Source organism: Erinaceus europaeus, chromosome 6 (assembly GCF_950295315.1).
Source record: "Erinaceus europaeus chromosome 6, mEriEur2.1, whole genome shotgun sequence".
In the NCBI taxonomy this organism is placed as follows: Eukaryota; Metazoa; Chordata; class Mammalia; order Eulipotyphla; family Erinaceidae; genus Erinaceus; species Erinaceus europaeus.
The window spans coordinates 51,033,500-51,053,709 of record NC_080167.1 but is presented as its reverse complement, the minus strand read 5'-3'; the positions used below and the strand labels follow the sequence as shown (position 1 = coordinate 51,053,709).

General features: G+C 42.4%; 1 protein-coding gene across 7 annotated transcripts in view; it reads right to left on the bottom strand.

The window, feature by feature from the left end:
* OPTN (optineurin) overlaps nucleotides 1-20,210 on the bottom strand; it is a 45,573-nt gene that overhangs the window by 2,044 nt on the left and 23,319 nt on the right. For 3 of the 7 annotated variants that reach the window (XM_060192175.1, XM_060192170.1, XM_060192169.1), the window contains 7 exons: nucleotides 18,794-18,896; nucleotides 16,921-17,036; nucleotides 14,261-14,410; nucleotides 12,795-12,888; nucleotides 7,931-8,089; nucleotides 5,582-5,712; nucleotides 4,029-4,111 (listed from right to left, as the gene is read on the bottom strand). In XM_060192175.1, the coding sequence (XP_060048158.1) occupies nucleotides 4,029-4,111; nucleotides 5,582-5,712; nucleotides 7,931-8,089; nucleotides 12,795-12,888; nucleotides 14,261-14,410; nucleotides 16,921-17,036; nucleotides 18,794-18,896 (836 nt within the window). Of the gene's footprint in view, nucleotides 1-182; nucleotides 266-4,028; nucleotides 4,112-5,581; nucleotides 5,713-7,930; nucleotides 8,090-12,794; nucleotides 12,889-14,260; nucleotides 14,411-16,920; nucleotides 17,037-18,793; nucleotides 18,897-20,210 lie in introns of all 7 variants that reach the window. The other 4 variants (XM_060192173.1, XM_060192172.1, XM_007524626.3 and 1 more) reach the window with 4 other exon arrangements.

The window sequence follows — 20,210 nt, the reverse complement described above, 5'->3', positions numbered from 1 at the left end:
GCAAACAGTTTCACTAGTTTGATTTTTAACAACAGGTGGCCAATTTTATCTTATTTTATTTTGGGTGGTGAAAGCAAGTTTATTAGAGTTTAGTCAAATGAGACATGGAGTAGACAATCCAGGGAGGGGCATTTGACCACTGGCATAGTACTGAAATTAGATAATTATCTAGGGATAGATACCTAGAGTAAACACAATGGTCAAGAGGAATGGGATCCAAAACTTGACAGACACCTCCTGAGGATGGCAGCATGTTTATAGAAAGCTAGAATTAGAAGAAGAGTTTATTTTATTTATCTATTTTTATGCCACCAGGGTTATCACTAGGGCTTGGTGCAGGTACTATGAATCTACCTTTTCTGGAAGCCATTCCCCCCATCTCCCCTCCTATCTTTATTTGATAGGACAAGAAAAATTGAGAAGGGAGAGGGAGATAGAGAAAGAGAGAGAGAAAGACAGACACCTGTAGATCTGCTTCACCACTTGGCAAGTGTCCGCCATATAGGTGGGGAGTAGGAGCTTGAACCTAGACCCTTGCACATTGTAACATGGACTCAACTAGATGCGCCACTACATGACTACTTCTTTAATTATTTTAAAAAATTACTTATTTATTAATGAGATAAGAAGAGAGAGAGAGAGAACCAGAGCACCACTCAGGCACATGTAATGCCAGGGATGGAACTTGGGACCTCACGCTTGAGAGTCCAATGCTTTCAGATGGTTAATTTTAACATGGCTTGAGTTTTCCATCAATACCCATTTGGAAGGGAATAGAGGTTTTTTTTTTTTTTTTTTTTTGTATTTACCTGAAATAATCACTATACACATAAAGAAAAATCTCCAAGATTAGTGCCACTTACCCTATTCTTTTTATTTATTTATTTATTTTGCCTCCAGGGTTATTGCTGGGGCTTGGTGCCTGCACCACAAATCCACTGGAGGCTTTTTGTTTGTTTGTTTTTATTTGCTTTTTTTTTTTAAATCAGTTGGTTTTTTAAAAAATTTTATTTATAAAAAGGAAACACTGACAAAAGCCATAGGATAAGAGGGGTACAACTCCACACAATTCCCACCACCAAAACTCCATATCCCATCCCCTCGCCTGATAGCTTTCCTATTCTTTAACCCTCTGGGAGTATGGACTCAGGGTCATTATGGGATGCAGAAGGTGGAAGGTCTGGCTTCTGTAATTGCTTCCCTGCTGAACATGGGTGTTGGCAGGTCGATCCATACTCCTAGCTGGAGGCTATTTTTTTCCCCTTTTGTTGTCCTGGTTTTATCATTGTTGTGGTTATTATTATTCTTGTCATTGGTGTCATCGTTGTTGGATAGGACAGAGAGAAATCGAGAGAGGAGGGGAAGACAGAGAGGGGGAGAGAAAGATAGACATCTGCAGACCTACTTCACTGCTTCTGAAGTGACCACACTGCAAGTGGGGAGCCGGGGGCTCGAACTGGGATCCTCAAGCAGGGTCCTTGCGCTTTGCACCATGTGTGCTTAATCCACTGCGCTACCACCCAACCCCCATTTTTATTCTATTTTTAGTTTTGATTAGCCAGGCCCTTGCACAGATATGGTTTACCACTCACTTTAGCTTGCTTTTTAATTTAGACAGACAGACAGAGAGAAGGAGAGATACATAGCTCCTGAGTTTCCCGTGGTGTCATAGTATCTCCTGAATGACACTGGGGCTCAAGCCTTTGCTGTGATCATGGCAAGACACCCACTCTAAGCTCGCAACCTATACCTCTTGCCTTCTATTATTATTTTTATTTTTTAAATAAATATTTATTTTTTCAAGATTTATTTATTAATGAGAAGAAGAGTGAACCAGAGCATCATTCTGGCAAATGTGATGTCAGGGATCAGGATCCCAGGGCCAGATGGTAGCACACCATATTAAGCACACATAATGCAAAGCTCAAGGATCCTGGTTCAAGCCCCCAGCTCCCCACCTACAGGGGTGTCAACCTACTTTACAAGTAGTGAAGAAGGTCTGCAGGTATCTATTTTTCTCTCCCACTCTCTGCCTCCCCCTCCTCTCTAAATTTCTCTCTGTCCTATACAACAACAACAGAAGCAACAACAACAGCAGCAACAACAAAAGAAAAGAATGTCCTCCAGGAGCAGTGGATTCATAGTGCAAGCACCAAGCCCCAGTGATAACTCTGGAGGCAAAAAAAAAAAAAATTCAGGACCCCATGCTTGAGAGTCCAGTGCTTTATCCACTGTGTACCTCTGGTACTTCTATTTAATATAGTTTTTTGTTTGTTTGTTTATTTTAACCAGAGCATTGTTCAGCTCTGGCTCATGGTGGTGCAGGGAATTGAACCTGGGACTTTGTTTGGAGCCTCAGGCATGAAAGTCTCTTTACATAACCATTATGTTATCTACCCCCACACTATTCTACTTTTTTCTATAAAGCACTGTTCAGCTCTGGGTTATAGAGGTTCCATGGATTGAGCCTGGGACCTTTAGTGCCTTGGGCATAAAAGGTTGTTATGCTATCTCTCTGTTCCCCTATTATTTTTAGATTTCAGTTCTAGTCTAGGTTGTCAGGATACACCATAGCTTTGACATCATCTCAAGGTGGCTCACTGGAAATATCACAGGCTTAGACTCCCCCCTGAAAAAAGACACTAAAGGTGAGACCCTCTGAGCACAGGAGGAGTCTGCAAGATGACTAAGAGGTACCTAGGAAAGTGAGGAAAAAGAATGGAAAGGTGAGTCTTGGTGTTTTTGCCAGTTTTACTACCAGGCTGGGAATCAACTCTAAATAAAGCAGTACCTGCACTCTGGGCAGGTCCCATGTCTAAAGTGTTGCACCAGAACTGGTAATAATAGCTGTCTACCAGGGCATTTCTATCTGACTGTCTTTTCTTTATTTCTGTTAATATTATGTGGGAAAATGAGCCTAGAAGTCACGTGTTAAATAATGAAGAGTGGCCTTTCTGGCCCAATTTTTAAATTCTTTATTTCTGAGATGAGGAGAGGAGAGGAGAGGAGAGGAGAGAGCGAGAGCGAGAGAGAGAGAGAGAGAGAGAGAGAGAGAGAAAGGGAGAAAGAAGAAGGAGGAGGAGGAGGAGGAAGAGGAGGAGGAGAGAGGACACAGCACTGTTCCACCATGGAGCTCCCCTGGTGTCATCCATAGTGCTGCCAAGTAGTGCTGGGCTTGAACCCAGAACCTTGATCAAGGCAAGAGTATACTGGGTGAGCCATGCCTTTGCCCTCTACTTGACTTTTCTGAGCCAACATAAACCAATCTAGGCTTTTCCACAGTCTCTGTCCAGATCTCTGTGATTTCACTCATTCCACAAAATGTATGTTTTGGAGGATGACTAGAGACAATCTTTAACATGACTGTTTGCTTCTGACCATAATACATATGTGTGTTTGTGTGTATGTGTGTGTATGTATATTTTACTTGACCAGACACCACTCAACTCTGAGTATTGGTGGTGCTAGAAATTGAACCTAGGACCTCATACCTTCAAGTCCTATGTGATACTGTGTGCTATGTCCCCAGTCCCTTAAGCATATTATTTGAATTGAAAAACATGATGAACATTACAGAGAGTTTGTGTTTATCAGGCTCTAGAAGAATGTTTGAATAGAAGCTCTGCCTTCAAGACGTGGCTTCTAAAACAAGGAGTGTCTGATGGTCTCACTGCTCTAGATCAAGGGTGTATATATAGTTTTCTATAAAGCACCAGAGAGACAATATTCTAGGCTTGGCAGGTCACATATTTTGTCACAGTTACACAGCCTTGCCATTATACCATGGCAGCAGCAAGAGATTACATATCAGCAAATGGATCTGTTATATACCAGTAAAACTTTATTTATAAACATAGGTGACAGGCTAAAGGTGGTCTATGGGCTGTAGCTTACCAAACTATGCTTTAGATGACAACTGGACACTGCTTGGAGACTTCTGAGCAAGAGAGAGGGAGAAACGCCATAGCCCTGAAGCTTCCTGGTACAACTATTGCACTACCATGCTCAAATATGTGGGCATGACTCACCTCTCGGGACCAGGTCAGCTTGCTGGTCAGAGTCGCTGGCTCTTGCCCTATGCCGGCTCTGCATTTCCATCAGGGACTGCCTGCTAGAGGAGAAGCCATATCAGAGACCATGCCCAGAGTAGCACACACTCATGGTCAGCTAGCAGAAGAGCTGAACTGCATGATGGGGTTCCCAACAACCAGAGAGATAGAACATTGCATGTTAAATGTCACTACCACTGGAGCATTCAGCGTCAAAAGTAAGTAACAAGATTTTAATAAGGGAGGGAAGAAAAAGAACAAAAGCTTTAACAACCACTGTGCTTTAACTCAGGGATTGAGGTAACATTGAAACAACTGTTAATTTCCACAACTGTGAACTCTTTAAGTACCTTACTTAGACACAAGTCAATCCAGGCAAGAGTGATCAGTAGATTGAAAAGTACTGAGAGAGGGACCTCATAACATACTATATAGAATGGTTAAACCAAGAAGAAACATTGGAGAAATGAACCAGACAAAAGTCCAGCTAAAATTCTCCCAAAGGTAGAAGCACAGAAGAATGAGGTCAACATCCAAATGCTAATTGAGGAATTAGTCACAGGAGTGAAGATTTTAATAAAGATGGAGGAGATACCTCACCAGGCAGAGTGAGTGCCTTGCTGTCTGCAAACCCAGGTTTGAACCCTGGCACCATGTGGGAGAGCTACAGCCCTGGGAGAAGGTCTGGTGCTGTCTGTCTTTCCTACTCTGTCTAACTGTCTGTCTCTAAATGAAAAAGCAGCCCAGAAATGGTGAAACTGCATATGCATGAGGTCCTGGATGGATGGACACACACACACACAAACACACACACACACACACACACACACACACACGTTAAAAAAGTGAGGAAATAATCAAACTGTTCATTTATTGGGGAATGGATTAGAAAAAGATGGGTTTTTTCCCTACCCTAGTAGGGAAAGGTGATAGGTAAAGAGAGAGAGAGAGGTGGGAAAGAGAAAGATAAAAGGAGAGATACCACAGCACTCCCCCTCCCACAGCTCATGAAGCTTCCTCCTCCTGCAGGTGCTCCCATGTGGCAGCCAGGGCCTTGAACCTGTGTCCTTGTGCAAGATAAAGTGTGCACTCTACTGAATGACCCTACTCCTGCTTTCCGTTTCAATTTCTAGTACTCTATCTGTTCAATTTATTTTCTCACAATGAAAATTTTAGAAGGTAGAAGCAATTTTGAGCCTAACTTGAAGTACTGAAGCATTAGGAATATTTTACCCCTGCTGGAAGCAGGCTGTGACACTGGAATATACACTATTATGTTTTTCTAGTTTATCAAAAGGCAAAGAACTCTATCAGGTATCCACAAGACCAGCCAGCTTTGCTGTGAGCCAGACTGAGTAATGGGGACACCTCCTCAGAGTCTGACAGTCCTAGCCAGGGGAGAGTTTTCCTCCCACTCTCTTTTGACCAGAGTTGCTCAGCTCTGGCACTGGTGGTGCTGGGACAGAAGCTGGCTGATTCCTGTCTGAAGTCCCCTGTCCCACAGTGCATGCCAGCTCCCTGAAGCTCCTTACCTGCTTCCATCTTCATATGTTTCACTGTCTTTCAGCAGAATTGCCAGCTGTAGTGCCAGCTGCTCCTTTTCTTCATGAATCTTCTCTCTTGCAGCTCTCTCAGCATGGAAGTCAGAACAGTAAACATCCATCTGGTAGAGGAAAAAGGACCAAAGTTACTACCCAGAGGAGTGAGGGTTCTGTACCCATGGCCCTCTTGTTGAGAAGGTGAGCGAGCACTGTAATACCAGGTACAATGACAGGTACAAGTCCTACATAACGACTGTGTGTACCTCTCTACCTGTCTTAGTTAGAAGGCACAATCTGCAACCTGGGAGGTAGCCCAGTGACTAGAATGCTGCACTTATAAGCATGGGGTCCCAAGTTCAATCCCTGACACTGCATGCTAGAGTGACATTCTGGTTCTCTTTCTCTCTATGTCTTTCTTTAAAATTTTATTTTTTATTAGTGATTTTAAAAATTATAATAGGGGTATAATGTTCTCTTTCTTGCTTGTAAGTAAATAAATAAAACTTAAAACATGAGAAGATATAATTTGTGTATGTGTGCCCTTTAAGCAGTTAAGACCTGAAATAAACTATTTCTAGAATTAAAAAAAAAAGGGGGGCAATGCAACCAGTACCATCTCAGCATGCTTCACTTCGGACTGGGTCCAGAGACGTCAGACATGGAATGTCAACCCTTCAGCTTCATTACTCTATCAGGTTCCAGATGATACTATGATGCCAACCTGACTTCCTTGGGCAGACGACCCCACCATGTGTCCTGGAGCCCCACCTCCCCAGATCCCTGCCCCACTAGGGAAAGGCAGAAACAGGCTGGGAGTATGGATTGACCTGCCAACACCCATGTTCATCGGGGAAGCAATTACAGAAGCTAGACCTTCCACCTCCTGCACCCCATAATGATCCTGGGTCCATACTCCCAGAGGGATAAAAAATAGGGAAGCTATCAGGGGAGGGGATGGGATACAGAGTTCTGGAGGTGGAAATTGTATGGAAATGTACTCCTCTTAGCCTACAGTATTGTCAATGTTTCCATTTTATAAATAAAAAATTTTAAAAAGGCAAATCATAGAGCAATTTGCATGTGCAAATATAACTAGCAACTGCTCACATCTGGAATAAAGAATTTTCTCTTAGAAGAGTGAGAAAAGGCACCAAGCGAGAAGCTAAATGGATAAAAATCTGATCAAGTACTTCACATTGAGAGGTTACCTAGCAGCTCAATAAACATTTGAAAGATGCTTACTCTCATTGGTCAGTAGGGACATGTGAATTCAATGAGATACCACCAATAGGGTGGACATAGCATAATGGTTATGCAAAAAGACTCTTGTACCTGCAGTTCCAAAGTCACAGGTTCAGTTCCCCATACCACTATAAACCAGAGCTGAGCAGTGCTCTTGTTAAAAAGAAAAAGACACTACTATAAATCCATAGTTTATAACTCACCTAGTAGTGCACACATTTTACCATGTGTAAAGACCTGGGTTTTGGTCCTTGGTATCATGCCAACCAGCAAGGGAAGCTCCATGGATGGTAGAGTGGTGCTTTCTTTATCATAAATTAAAAGGAAAAAAAAAGTCCACTGGAAGCAGTAGTATCATGTATGAATGAGGCCCAGCAGGCAAAAATAAAACCAAAACAGAAGTCAAAGGAGTAATAGGAATTCTGTCAGCAAGAGTTGAAAATGGTATTGGCGCTTTTGAAAAGGGCATTTATCTATTACAACCAAATAGTATGCAATGCTGTGAACCAATCTCACTCCTTGGTGCATGCTCTACCGAAATGAATGTCAAGTGAACAGAAGTCAAAGGCTGTTAGAGCCAAGTTGATCACAGTCCTCTAAACTGGAAACAACCTATCTAACAACTACAGAATGGAGAGATGTAATTTATTATAAAGCTGGGCATGATGTCCACATCTGTTATATAGCAACCAAAAAGTTTTAAAAAAATATGCAGGTGGAGAAAATATAAAATTAAAAAATCTATTTTGAGTGTTGGGAAGCAGCTTATCTGGCAGAGTGTGCACCTCACCATGTTCAAGACCCTGGGTGTGAGCCATGGCACTACATGGGAGCACCGTGCTCTGGGAGAGCTCCATGGATGGTTAAGTGTTGCTATGGTTTCTCTTTCTCTCTCTCTCTCTCTCTCTCTCTCTCTCTCTCTCTCGATTTCTCTGCTTTCTCCCTCAACCCCCTCTCAGATAAAGGAAGCAAAAGTGGGTCTGAGGAGGTCCTAAGTTCATTCCCCAGCACTGACACATATTTTGATGGCTGTTACCTTCCCATTTGAGGACAAGAGCAGGCTGACCTAATTCAACTCCTGTTCTGGAGGTCACTGACCTGAGCGCGCAGGACCTCCATGGTTTCCAGGCCCTCCTCCTGCCGGGCGATGGTTTGCTTCATCTCATCCATCTGCAGTTGCTTGGCAGCCAGGGCCTTCTCTGCCAGCTCCAGCTTTCCTCGGAGCTCCTGCAGTACCGTCTTGTCCACCTTTTCTAACTGCAGAAGACATGACATTCAGATTTGGTTGTAAAGTAATTTAGATGAGTTTTGTAAAACATTACATGGTGTGTTTGATTTTTTTCATGCAGAGCTGGGGATGGCACTCAGTGGTAAAGTGCACACCTGGCAAGATGAGGTTCTAGATTTGATTCCTGGAATCCCCACACACACACCAAAAACACCTTCAAAGCAAATATCTATCTGTCCATCCATCAATCTATCATCTCTCTGTCTGTATACCACCTACCTATTTCCCTATTTTAACCAGAGCACTGCTCAGCTTTGGCTTATAGTAGTGCCAGGGATTGAACCTGAGACCTCTCAGGCCTCAAGCAAGGAAGTCTATTGCATAAACGTCTGTTGTTATCTCCCTGGCCCTGAGATATATATGTTCTCTCCTCTCTTTCTTTCTCTCTCTCTTCCTCTCCCTCATATACACAGGGATCAGGACCTTGAACCCTGGTCTTCACATGTGGTAATGTGTGTGCTATACCTGGGTGCACCATCACTGGCTCTGAAACAGATATAAAAACAAACAAAAAACAAAAAACTCTAAATTGTTCTCTTAGCAATGATAACTTATTCTGAAAGCTATACTTAACTTAAAATTAAAAAAAAAATTTTCTTTCTAATTTTTTTCCTTTTTTTTCCCTCCAGAGTTATTGCTGGGACTTGGTGCCTACACTATGAGTCCACTGCTACTGGAGGCCATTTTTCCCATTTTGTTGCCCTTGTTGTTGTCCTTATTGTTATTTTTTGCCATTTATGTTGTTGTTGGATAGGACAGAGAGAAATCGAGAGAGGAGGGGAGACAGAGAGGGGAAGAGAAAGATAGACACCTGCAGACCTGTTTCACTGCCTGTGAAGGGATCCCCCTGCAGGTGGGGAGCCAAACTGGGATCCTTATGCCTGTCCTTGCACATTGCGCCACGTTGTGCCACGTTGTGCTTAACCCGCTGCGCTACTACCTGACTCCCCTTTTTAAAAAAAAAAATTTAAGATTTTATTTATTTATGAGAAAGATAGGAGGAGAGAGACAGCCAGATATCACTCTGGCACATGTGCCGCCGGGGATCAAACTCAGGACCTCATACTTGAGAGTCCAAAGCTTTATCACTACGCCACCTACTGGACCACACTTTTAAAAATTTTTTATTGCCACCAGGGTTATCGCTGGGATTCAGTGACTGCTCCCAGTGGCCATTTTTTTCCATTTTTTTTTTTTCTATTAAAAATGGGCGGTAGTGCAGCAGGTTAAGTACACATGGCGCAAAGCGCAAGGGCCAGAGTAAAGATCCGGGTTCGAGCCCCCAGCTCCCCACCTGCAGGGGATCGCTTCGCAAATGGTGAAGCAGGTCTGCAGGTGTCTATCTTTCTCTCCCCGTCTCTGTCTTCCCCATCTCTCTCAATTTCTCTCTGTCCTATTCAACAACAACAATAGCTATGATAACAATAACAACTACAACAAGGGCAACAAAATGGGAAAAAAGGTTTCCAGGAGCAGTGGATTTGTAGTGCGTGCAGGCACTGAGCCCCAGTGATAACCCTGGAGGAACAAAAAAGATAAATTAAAAATATATATAAAAAAATTGTATCATGGGAGTCGGGCTGTAGCGCAGTGGGTTAAGCGCAGGTGGCGCAAAGCACAAGGACCGGCAGAAGGATCCCCGAACCCCGGCTCCCCACCTGCAGGGGAGTCGCTTCACAGGCGGTGAAGCAGGTCTGCAGGTGTCTATCTTTCTCTCCTCCTCTCTGTCTTCCCCTCCTCTCTCCATTTCTCTCTGTCCTATCCAACAACGACAACAACAATAATAACTACAACAATAAAACAACAAGGGCAACAAAAGGGAATAAATAAATAAAATAAATATTTTTTAAAAAATTGTATCACTACCAGGGTAATCACTAGGACTCAGTGCCAGTACTATGAATCCACCGCACCCTGCAGCCAGCTTTTCTTCTTCTTCTTTTCTATTTTATTTATTTGACAGGACAGAGAGAAATTGAGAAGGGAGGGAGAGATTTTAAGAGAGAAAGAGAGATACCTTCAGATCTGAATCCCCTTTGCATTTTGTAGTTTGAAAATAGTAACTTCCTACTTTAAAGCAATATATGTGTGTGTGCAATTTTTTAATGAGAGAGAAAGATACACACAGAGAGAAACAGAGGCATTACAGCGCTGCTCAGCTGTGACTCATGATGGTACTAGGGCTTGAATCTGGGTCTCTGGAACCTTAGGCATGAAAGTCAGTCTCTCTCTCTCTCTCTCTCTCTCTCTCTCTCTCTCTATCTGTATTTGCTGGGGCTTCACGCCTGCACAGTTTCACTGCTCCCATGAGACTTTTTTTTTTGAAGGTAAGAATCAGAGAGGGAAAGAGACAGAGACAGGGAAGAGGCACCATAGCACTGGTCTACTATGGATGAAGTTGCTCTATTCTAGTGCTAGGATCAAACTTGGGTCCTTGCATCTGTTAAAGTGTGCACTCTACTGGGTACGCTATCTCCCATCCCCTAAAGCAATAATTGTTTTAAATATAGTGAAGGAGCCAAGAAATCTTACATGGTAGAGTGTAAACTTCACTGTGCACCACAAAAAAAAAAAAATCATCCTAAACACCATGGGGGGAGCTCCAGGGATAATGGAGTAGTGTTATAGTATGTTTTTTCTATCATTCTCTCTAAAATAAAAGAGTGGGAAGGATAGGTTACTCAGCAGTATCACACAAACCTGCAGCTATGGATTCATTCCCTAGTGCACTGAAAAAAGTCCACTAGGACAAGGGAAATAATATCAACCCTCAATCTCTGTAGGTTGTATCTTGTTGATATTTCTGTTTGTCTACTCATATTATTATTTGCAAAGTTAGTGGTAAAGAAGAAAGATATAAATTTTTTTTTAAAAAAAGGGAGTCAGGTGGTAGCACAGTGGGTTAAGTGAATGTGGTGCAAAGTGCAATGACTGGTGTAAGGATCCTGGTTTGAGCCGCTGCTCCCACCTGCAGCGAAGCAGGTCTGCTGGTCTCTATCTTTCTCTCCTCCTCTCTCCATTTCTCTCTGTCCTATCCAACAACAATGACAATAATAACTACAACAAAAAAACAACAAGGGATTAAATAAATAAATAAATAAATACCAACAAGGGCAACAAAAGGGAATAAATAAATATTAATAAGGAAAAACATTAAAAGTAAATGAGGAGGCTGGGGGAATAGCACAATAATTATACAAAAAGACTTTCATGCTTGAGCCAGTTAAGGCTCCAGGTTCAACACTCAGCACCACCATACACCAGAGCTGAATAGTGCTCTGGTAAAAATAAAATAAAAATGAGGGGCTGCGGGGTAGCTCACCCAGTAGCATGCACATGTTACCATGTGTGAAGATCCAGGTTCAAGCTCCAGGTCTCCATCTGCAAGGGGAGCTATTTTATGAGAGATGGAGCAGAGCTAAAGTATCACTTTCTCTATGTCTTTCTTTTTCCTTTCTTCCTTTATGACTCTCCATCAAAAAAGAAAAATGGCCACTGGGAATTGCGGAATCAGTTAAGTGCCAGGCCTTTGTGGCATTAAACAAAAAAAATGAATAAATGAAAAGCCATGGCATATATAATGATATACTTGTAAAGACCACTTCAAACTCAAAACTATGGTCTCTGTTCCAAGTTTACTGTGCTACCACTGGCAAATAAGATGGTCTTGGGTCTTCTGAGTGTGCCATGTGACACTTATCAGGAGTTAGTTCATATGTCTGTCACCTCACAGCTTTTGTGCTGTGTCAGTGATCACAGCATGCTCCATGAGTGCTCACAGACTGCACCTGGGTACATCCAAGGCCTTCGGTTCACTGACAGCAGGTTGGCCATTCTGACACAGCTCCACATAGCAGACAGTCCTCTGGCTAGGCCAGAGGATGCTTACTTCTCACAGAAGGTATGGAATCTACCTATCCTGCCAGCATATCCTCAGAAGTACTGAGAAACTTGTCCCAACCCCACCTCTAATTCATCACCATCTGTGCACACAAGCACACATCACAGCTCAGCAGCCCTTAGACACAAGAACTCAGTTATGACTAGAAAAGCAGCTTTTGAGAGCAAGCTCAGTTTAAGGATCAATGCAATTACATGTGCAATATGTAGTGGTTTCCATTTTTTTATAAAAAAATCTTTATTTATTGGATAGAGACAGCCAGAAATCAAGAGGGTAAGAGAGACAGAGAGGGACAAAGAGAGACACCTGAAGCACTGTTTTACCACTTGCAAAACTTTCCCCTGTAGGTGGGGACTGGGGGCTCAGATCAGATCCTTGCACACTGTAACATATGCGCTCAACTAGGTATGCCACCACTTGGCCCTTCCATTTTTCCACTTGTCACTAAACAGTGAAAGTTCCCCTCTCTCACTTTCTCTTTTTTTATTTTTTTGTTACTGGGTGGGGCTTGAACTACTTGGAATGACTTTTTCAGAGGGATATAGATAGATAGAGATACAAAGAGAAAGAGAGAACAGAATTGAAGGCATCAATCACTTCTCTAGTTGAATTTTTTAGATAGAGAGACATCACAGCATCAAAGCTTCCTTTTTTGCCATAGCAACTCCTGTGCATTATACCAGGGGCTTCTACCTAGGTTGAGCAGATGGCAGGCACCCTCACAAGTGAGCTATCTCATCAACCCAAAATCTTCCCCCCCACCCTATGGGTACCTCTTTCCTTTTAAGCTCCTCCATTGTTTTCAATGTATTGTTGTGTTCTTGAAGAAGCATACTGTATGTCAACTGTAGAGCGGCCAGTTTGGACCTATTGGAAAAAAAATGAAAACAATCCTTGAGAAATTAGTGGAACTTAATAGTCTTGCTGCCCCATTTTCCTTTGAAGATTCAGGTGACAAATTCTTTTCTGACTTTATTATTCCAGGATCCACTATTATCTTCCTCTTGAAGAAAATAAATGTTTTAGAAAACAAATGATGCAGTGGTACCACATTATACTGTCATGCTTAAGGTCCATAAGGTTCCAGGTTCAATCCCAGGAACCACTATATATACCAGAGTTGAGGATTGTTCTAGTCTTCTCACGAAAATAAATAAATATTAAAAAAAAAAATGCACGCACGCGCGCGCGCACACACACACACACACACACACACAGACACACACACACACACACACACACCAACTAACCAAAGATAGCTCACCTGGTAAGGTGCTTCCGTTACTATGCAGGAGGCCCTGGATTCAAACTCCAGAACCACAGGGGAGCACTAGGGCACCAGAGCAAATTGATGATGAGGAAGTACTGTGATGTCGCCCCCGCCCTCTCTTTCTGTTTTTCTGTCTTTCTGCCTCTCTTTATCTCTCTGAAATAAAATGGGAAAAAAATTGTCCCAGGAACAATAGAATTACACATCCATTATGGCTTGGAGACATAAAAAAAATTATAAACCTAGAATAAAAAGATACTGGGGGAGTCAGGCGGTAGTGCAGTGGGTTAAGTGCAGGTGGCGCGAAGCACAAGGACCAGCGTAAGGATCCTGGTTGGAGCCTCTGGCTCCTCACCTGCAGGGGAGTCGCTTCACAGGCGGTGAAGCAGGTCTGCAGGTGTCTGTCTTTCTCTCCCCCTCTGTCTTCCCTTCCTCTCTCTATTTCTGTCTGTCCTATCTAACAACGATGACATCAATAACAACAACAATAATAACTACAAAAATAAAACACCAGGGCAACAAAAGGGAATAAGTAAATAAATATTAAAAAAAAAAAAAAAGACACTGGGCAGGCACTTGGACAATGCTCTTGTTTTGTCATGAGCATGGGCCCCACCACACTTATGGACATTTCAGTGCTTTGATGTTTTTCTCTCTATTTCTCTATCTCTGTCTCTGTTTTTTTTTTTTTTTTCTGATCTGAACAAGTTGACCTGGAGTGATAAAGCCCAGTGATAGCAACGGCAACAAAAAAAGAAAAAACAAAACAAAACAAAAATATTTCCCTATATCAAGTAATTGCTACCTTTGTTATGACATGTATTGACATACTAAAACTTATATTTCATCTTAACAAAGTGTCCTAGTACTCTTCAATAATTCCAAATGAGACACTCAAATCCTACGTCCAGTATGAATGAAGATTTGGTTCACTACCCCAAAGGAAAGCACTCTGGCCAGCTGACTCACTTTTCATCTTCGGTTTTAGCTTGCTCCATCTTGATTTCTGATTGCATGCTTTCCACTTGAAGCTCAAGTTTTCTGTTATTATACACAAGCTCTTGCTTTTCATTCAGTTCTGATGGGGTTGCAGAATTTTTCCTCTCAAGAGCCTGGCATCTAAGAGAGATCAGCATTTCATGCAGGTGAACAACACACCTTCGCTTACTTGGTGGCTTTTAAATAAGTCCCAAGGTTTTGTGGCACATTGCAAATTTTTTTCTTTTCTCTTTCTCTCACTTTTTTTTTTTTTTTTTTTTTTTGCTTCCAGGGTTATTGATTGGGTTTCGTGCGTGCACTATGAATCCACTGCTCCTGGCAGCCATTCTCCACCCCCCATTTTATTCATTCATTTATTTTTATTTTTTCCCTTTTGTTGCCCTTGATTTTTATCGTTGTTGTTATTATCACTGTTGTTATTACTGCTGCTGTTGTTGTTGGATAGGACAGAGAAAAATTGAGAGAGGAGGGGAAGACAGAAAGGGGGAGAGGAAGATAGACACCTGCAGACCTGCTTCACCACCTGTGAAGTGAATCCCCTGCAGGTTGGGAGCCAGGGGGCTGGAACTAGGATCCTTACACAGGTTCTTGCGCTTCACGCCATGTGTGCTTAGCCCGCTGCACCACCGCCTGGCTGCCCTCCCCCATTTTTATTGGATAGGACAGAGAGAAATTGGGGGAGGGGGGAAGAAGATAGAGAGGAAGAGAGAAAGATAGATACCTGCAGACATGCTTCATGGCTTGTGAAGTGACTTCCCTGCAAGTGAGGAGCCAGGGGCTTAAACAAGGATCTTTGCACTTAGTATTATGTGCACTTAACCCAGTGTACCAGCACCTGATCCCCCAGTAATGCATTTTTTAAAGAGCTAATAGCACCAAGGAAATAGTTTAGCCTCTCTCTTCTTTACCAGACAAGGCCATATTTCTGAATATTTATGTCTAAACATCAGAAACATACAGCTCTGGGTCTGGGAGATGGCTCACCTAGTTGAGCACACACTTCACCATGTGTGAAGACCCAATTACCACTGAGAGTACCCACATGGGGAAGCTTCTCTAATGGTATAATAGAGATGTGGTATCTGACTTTTGCTCCCTACCTCTGTGTCCTTTCCTGTCTCTCACACTGTATCTAAGAGGGAGGGGAAAGGGACCACTTGGAACAGTGGAGTCATGTAGGTGCCCCAATGATAATTCTGGTGGCAAAAAAAAAAATACAGCTCTAAGATCATAGGAGTTAGTGCACATTTGGAACAGCTTTTAAGTAACCATGCAAATATATCTCTCAGAGTGATCTTTAGATATTATATATATATATATATATATTTTTTTTTTTCTTTTTTGCCTCCTGGGTTATTGCTGGGGCTCAGCAATAACCAGACTCCACTGCTCCTGGAGGCCATTTTTCCCCCTCTTTTGTTGTCCTTGTTGTTGTAGCCTTGTTGTGGTTATTATTGTTGTTGATGTCGTTGGTTGTTGGATAGGACAGAGAGAAATCAAGAGAGGAGGGGAAGACAGAGAGAGGGAGAGAAAGACACTTGCAGACCTGCTTCACCGCCTGTGAAGGGACTCCCCTGTAGGTGGGGAGCTGGGGGCTCGAACCAGTCCTTGCACTTTGCGCCACGTGCGCTTAACCTACTGCGCTACCGCCCGTCCCCCGTTGCTTTTATTTTAATACAACTTATAAATTCTGTTAACATGAAGTTCCTGACACCCAACAAAGTTTCAATAGGGGAAAAGGAAGTAAGTGTCCTAAGTTCTCTTGAAAATGAGAAAGAGAATTTCAAGATAATCACAGCAAACTGAACCCATGATAGGTGTGTACACCACATTCATACCAAGCATGTTGAATACTATCCTGTGTGACATTGGAAGCAGGCGTTGTGACACACATCTAAAATAACTTGTCCAGGGAAGAAACAGCCAAGTGAGGGAGAGTCTTACCACAGGCTGGGTATGTGTGTATGAAATCCAGAGCTGCCATAAATCTGCAAGCACAGCCCTGGGGAATGTGACTATAAGGAAACGCATACTCGCACTTGTGCCAGAAAGAGGCTGCTCACCTAATCCAGGGGAACAAGCTCTACTCAGTTTTGTTAAATTTGGGGAATTTTTTCCCTGTGATCACAATCTGAATTTTATTTTGTGAATGATGAAGAGACTACAATGTCTTGGGGGGAACTTCTTATACCAAGAAACAAGCAAATACAAAATTCTCAATTTCAACATCAGTCTTCATTATAGGCTGACAATGAAAAAAATCATTATCTCAAATTCTTGCTCTTTGAAATGTCACCCTTCTCCCCTTGTTGCTGTCAGGGTGATACTTGGGTGCCTGCACAACAAATCCACTATTCCCAGCAGCCATCCCCCCCTTTTCTTTTATTTGTAGGACAGAGAGAAATTGAGAGGGAAAGGGGAGATAAAAAAAAAAAGAGAGAGAGAGAAAGACACATGCATCACTGATTTACCACTTGTGAAGCTTCCCCCTTCAGGTGAGGATATTCTGAAGCTATAGTTAAATAGGTTTCTAGTTTTCTTTAAGATACTAAGACATTAACAAAACTATGTTTTTCATTACAAATATGTTTTTCAAAAGAGGATAGATACAGTTCATCTCTCATTCTTACTTTTCCTGAAGTCTCTTCTTCATTAGCTCAGCTTCACTGAGTTTTGTGTGAGCCTCCTGCAGCTCCTTACACAGGTCTGTCAACTGAAGGTTCAACACCTTGACTGCACTTCCAACCTGTCACAGAAAACCCCAAACATGCAGGTGTGACACTTGTCAGAGATAAAACCAGCCTCTTTGTGAGAAAACAGTGTGGACCAGGTGTACCCAACTAGGCCTATTTGGAACAAGCTGGAATAGCTCACTTGGATAGTACACTACTTTGTCAGGTGAGCAACCCACATTCAAGCCCATTGCACTGAAGGAAACATTGGTGTTAAGGTTCTTTTCTTCTCTCCCTCTGTCTCTCTGTCTCATTCAATTTGAAAAACAGTCAGCCTGGAGTGGTGAAGCCCTTAAAAAGCAAAAAAAAAGACCAGTTAGTGAGCTGATTAAACTTTTGGCAATTATTCCTTCTGTCTCTTTCTAAAAATTCTATGAATGATTTTGGGAAGGGGGAGAGTTCTAGAGATCAAATCCAAGGTCCGAGACATGGATGCTGTGCATTCTACTACTGAGCTAAAATATCTTATCTGAGAAAAAAAGTTGAGGATACAATTCCATTTCCTCATATGGCATGCCACACTGGAAATAAGGACTTTAGCACAATTCACGCATGCCCTGGTCACGGGGGCAGGTAAGGATGGCATTCACAGAGCTCCCTGTCCCCTCTGTTTCTGATTCTCTCACTTTTCCCTGTTCAGCCTGTCTTCTGGTCACTCGTTTTTTTGTGAGCTTCACAGTGTTGTGGAAGCTTTTTTGCTTTTCCAGCACTGGCTGTCAGATTAATTTTATTTCATTTTTCATATATAAAGGCAGAGAAGCAGAGAGAGAGAGAGAGAGAGAGAGAGAGAGGAAGGATATCACCATAGCACAAAAGCTTCCTTCAATGCAGTGGGGACAGGGCTTGAACCTGGGTCACGCACATGGCAAAGTAGTACACTATCCAAGTGAGCTATTTTGGAGGCTAGATTTACTTTAGAGAAAAGGGTGCAGAAGAGACTGTGGTCTCTTCATCTTAGTTCTCCAATTGTTCTGCAGCCCCTTGGCAGTCAGGGACTTAGCCCAGAGCACAGCACACAGCAGGTATTCAACATATACTTGTTAAATAATTGGATTCACTGATGTATTCTACGAATGTCTTCCTGTGGGCTGCAGTGGCTCTACTAACTTTGTGGCTAAATAAATGAGTCACTGAACATAAGGCTCTGTGTTTGCAGGCTCCAAGTGGGTCTCTAAGTTGCCACAAAACACTGGCTGTATAAACATGAATCCATTTCACTCAAACTACTTCATACAAACTAACAGTGGGCTAAAACCAAGGTCCTTTTTGATTCAACCACATTCTTTTGTGTCATACCCTCAAATGATATGGTAAATGTCCCTTATTATTATTATTATCTATTGGATAGAGATAGAGAGAAATTGAGAGGGGAGGGGTAGATATATAGGACATGAGACAAAGAGATACCTGCAGAGCTACTTCACCTTTGATGAAGCTTTCCCCTACAAGGGGGGACCAGGGGCTTGAACCTGGGTCCTCTTGTACTGTAATGTGTGCACTTAACCAGGTATGCCACCACCTGGCCCCTGATAAATGTCTCTCTTTAGAGAGCCGTTCTTATGATCAATAGGACTGGAATAACTCTTGGTACTATTTACACACAGTTAAATTCTAATCAGGAGAAGGACATGTGATGGAAACGGAAAACATGTAACATTAAAGTGACTGCTATATTCCTTGAGCAACAACACAAGAACCAAACAAGCTTTTGCACTAGGCTTGACCCACAGGGGTGTAGCAACAATGACAGTTGTAGAACCTTAGTACCCACACTTTCTGGGGCTATTTCCTTTTCTTCTGATTTCTCTGTATTTCCTTCTGTTTGGGTTTCAATTTCAAAATGATTGCTGGCTTTCTTTTCAAAATCTGAAATCCTGAAAAGAAAAAAAAACACGATATAAAAAAGTTATTTTCTGTCTGACTTTAAGAGGGATAGAAATTTGCAGAAGCCCTAAGGTAATATTGGTCAAAAGTCAGATAAAGGGTCAGGGCTTCCCAAATGTCTGCATTCATTGTAGCAGCTCTGGTTTTGCTTTCTTCTTAAAATTTGCTGGAATCAGCCTGAAAGATGAATACACACAGAGAGGAAATGAATGATTCACTTTGACTGCTAAAAATAAAAGGCCTCTTTTCTTATAACTCTGATACATAGAAATAACCTCAACATTTACTTTTGGCTGCATGTATGCATGAGAATCATATGTGTGGCATGATTGTGTCTGCCCCCTTTATAAACAGAGAAGAAAAGACTTGAGCCATTTTGAGTCCACCTAAGTTTACAAGCCCCTGACAACTAACCAAGTAGTAACATCCTTACCTTGAATCATAAGCACAGAAGAAGTAGATTGCTAGTTAAAGGTGAGAGGCCTGTGAGTACATTTACTAGTGTGAACACCAAGCAGTGGACCTGCTGAACTTCAATATAATCCATTCCAGAGTGGGATACAGGGGAGGTGGGGGAGGAGGCCCAAAGGCACATGTGTGAGGTGAGGATGCTAAGGATGAAAACCAGTTTAATTTTCATTCCTCCTACTGAGGTCATTGGCGTAAAACTGAGGGCTAAGAAATGAATCTTAAATTTACAGTCAGCTAATTTATACCAAGGGTGACAAGAAAATTTAATAAGGAAAGAATATGTTTTTCAACAAATGATGCGGGATACTGGATATTGATATGTAGAAGAATAAGGTTGGATTTCTACCTCACAGGGTACATCAACATGAATTATATAGACTTAACTGTAAGATCCACAAGTGTTAAACTCGTAGGGGTAGGAATAAACCTTTGTGACCTTGAATTAAGCATCAGTTGCTTATATATAATACCAGAAGCACAGTTACAAAATGAACAACAACAAAAAAAAAACCCAGATAAACTAACATAAAAATAAAAACAATATTGTGTGGCCAATTATATCACCAAGGATGTAAAAAGATGTTGTTGTGGCGGTCTGGTGTCGGGCTGCACCGCGCGGAGAAGAGAGCGGATGTCCAGAGCAAAGGGGTACACAAATCTTTATTATAGGATGGGGGGGGTTTAGTTCAGACCACGTGGAACCAGCCAGCAATGGCCGACCACGGGGGGGGGGGGGGGGGGGGAAGCAGGGAACCAGACCTCAGAGAGGGAGAGCTGAGAGCCCAGAGAGAGGGGGGGTGAGGGGGCTTTTTATTGGGCGACAACCAGGGGTG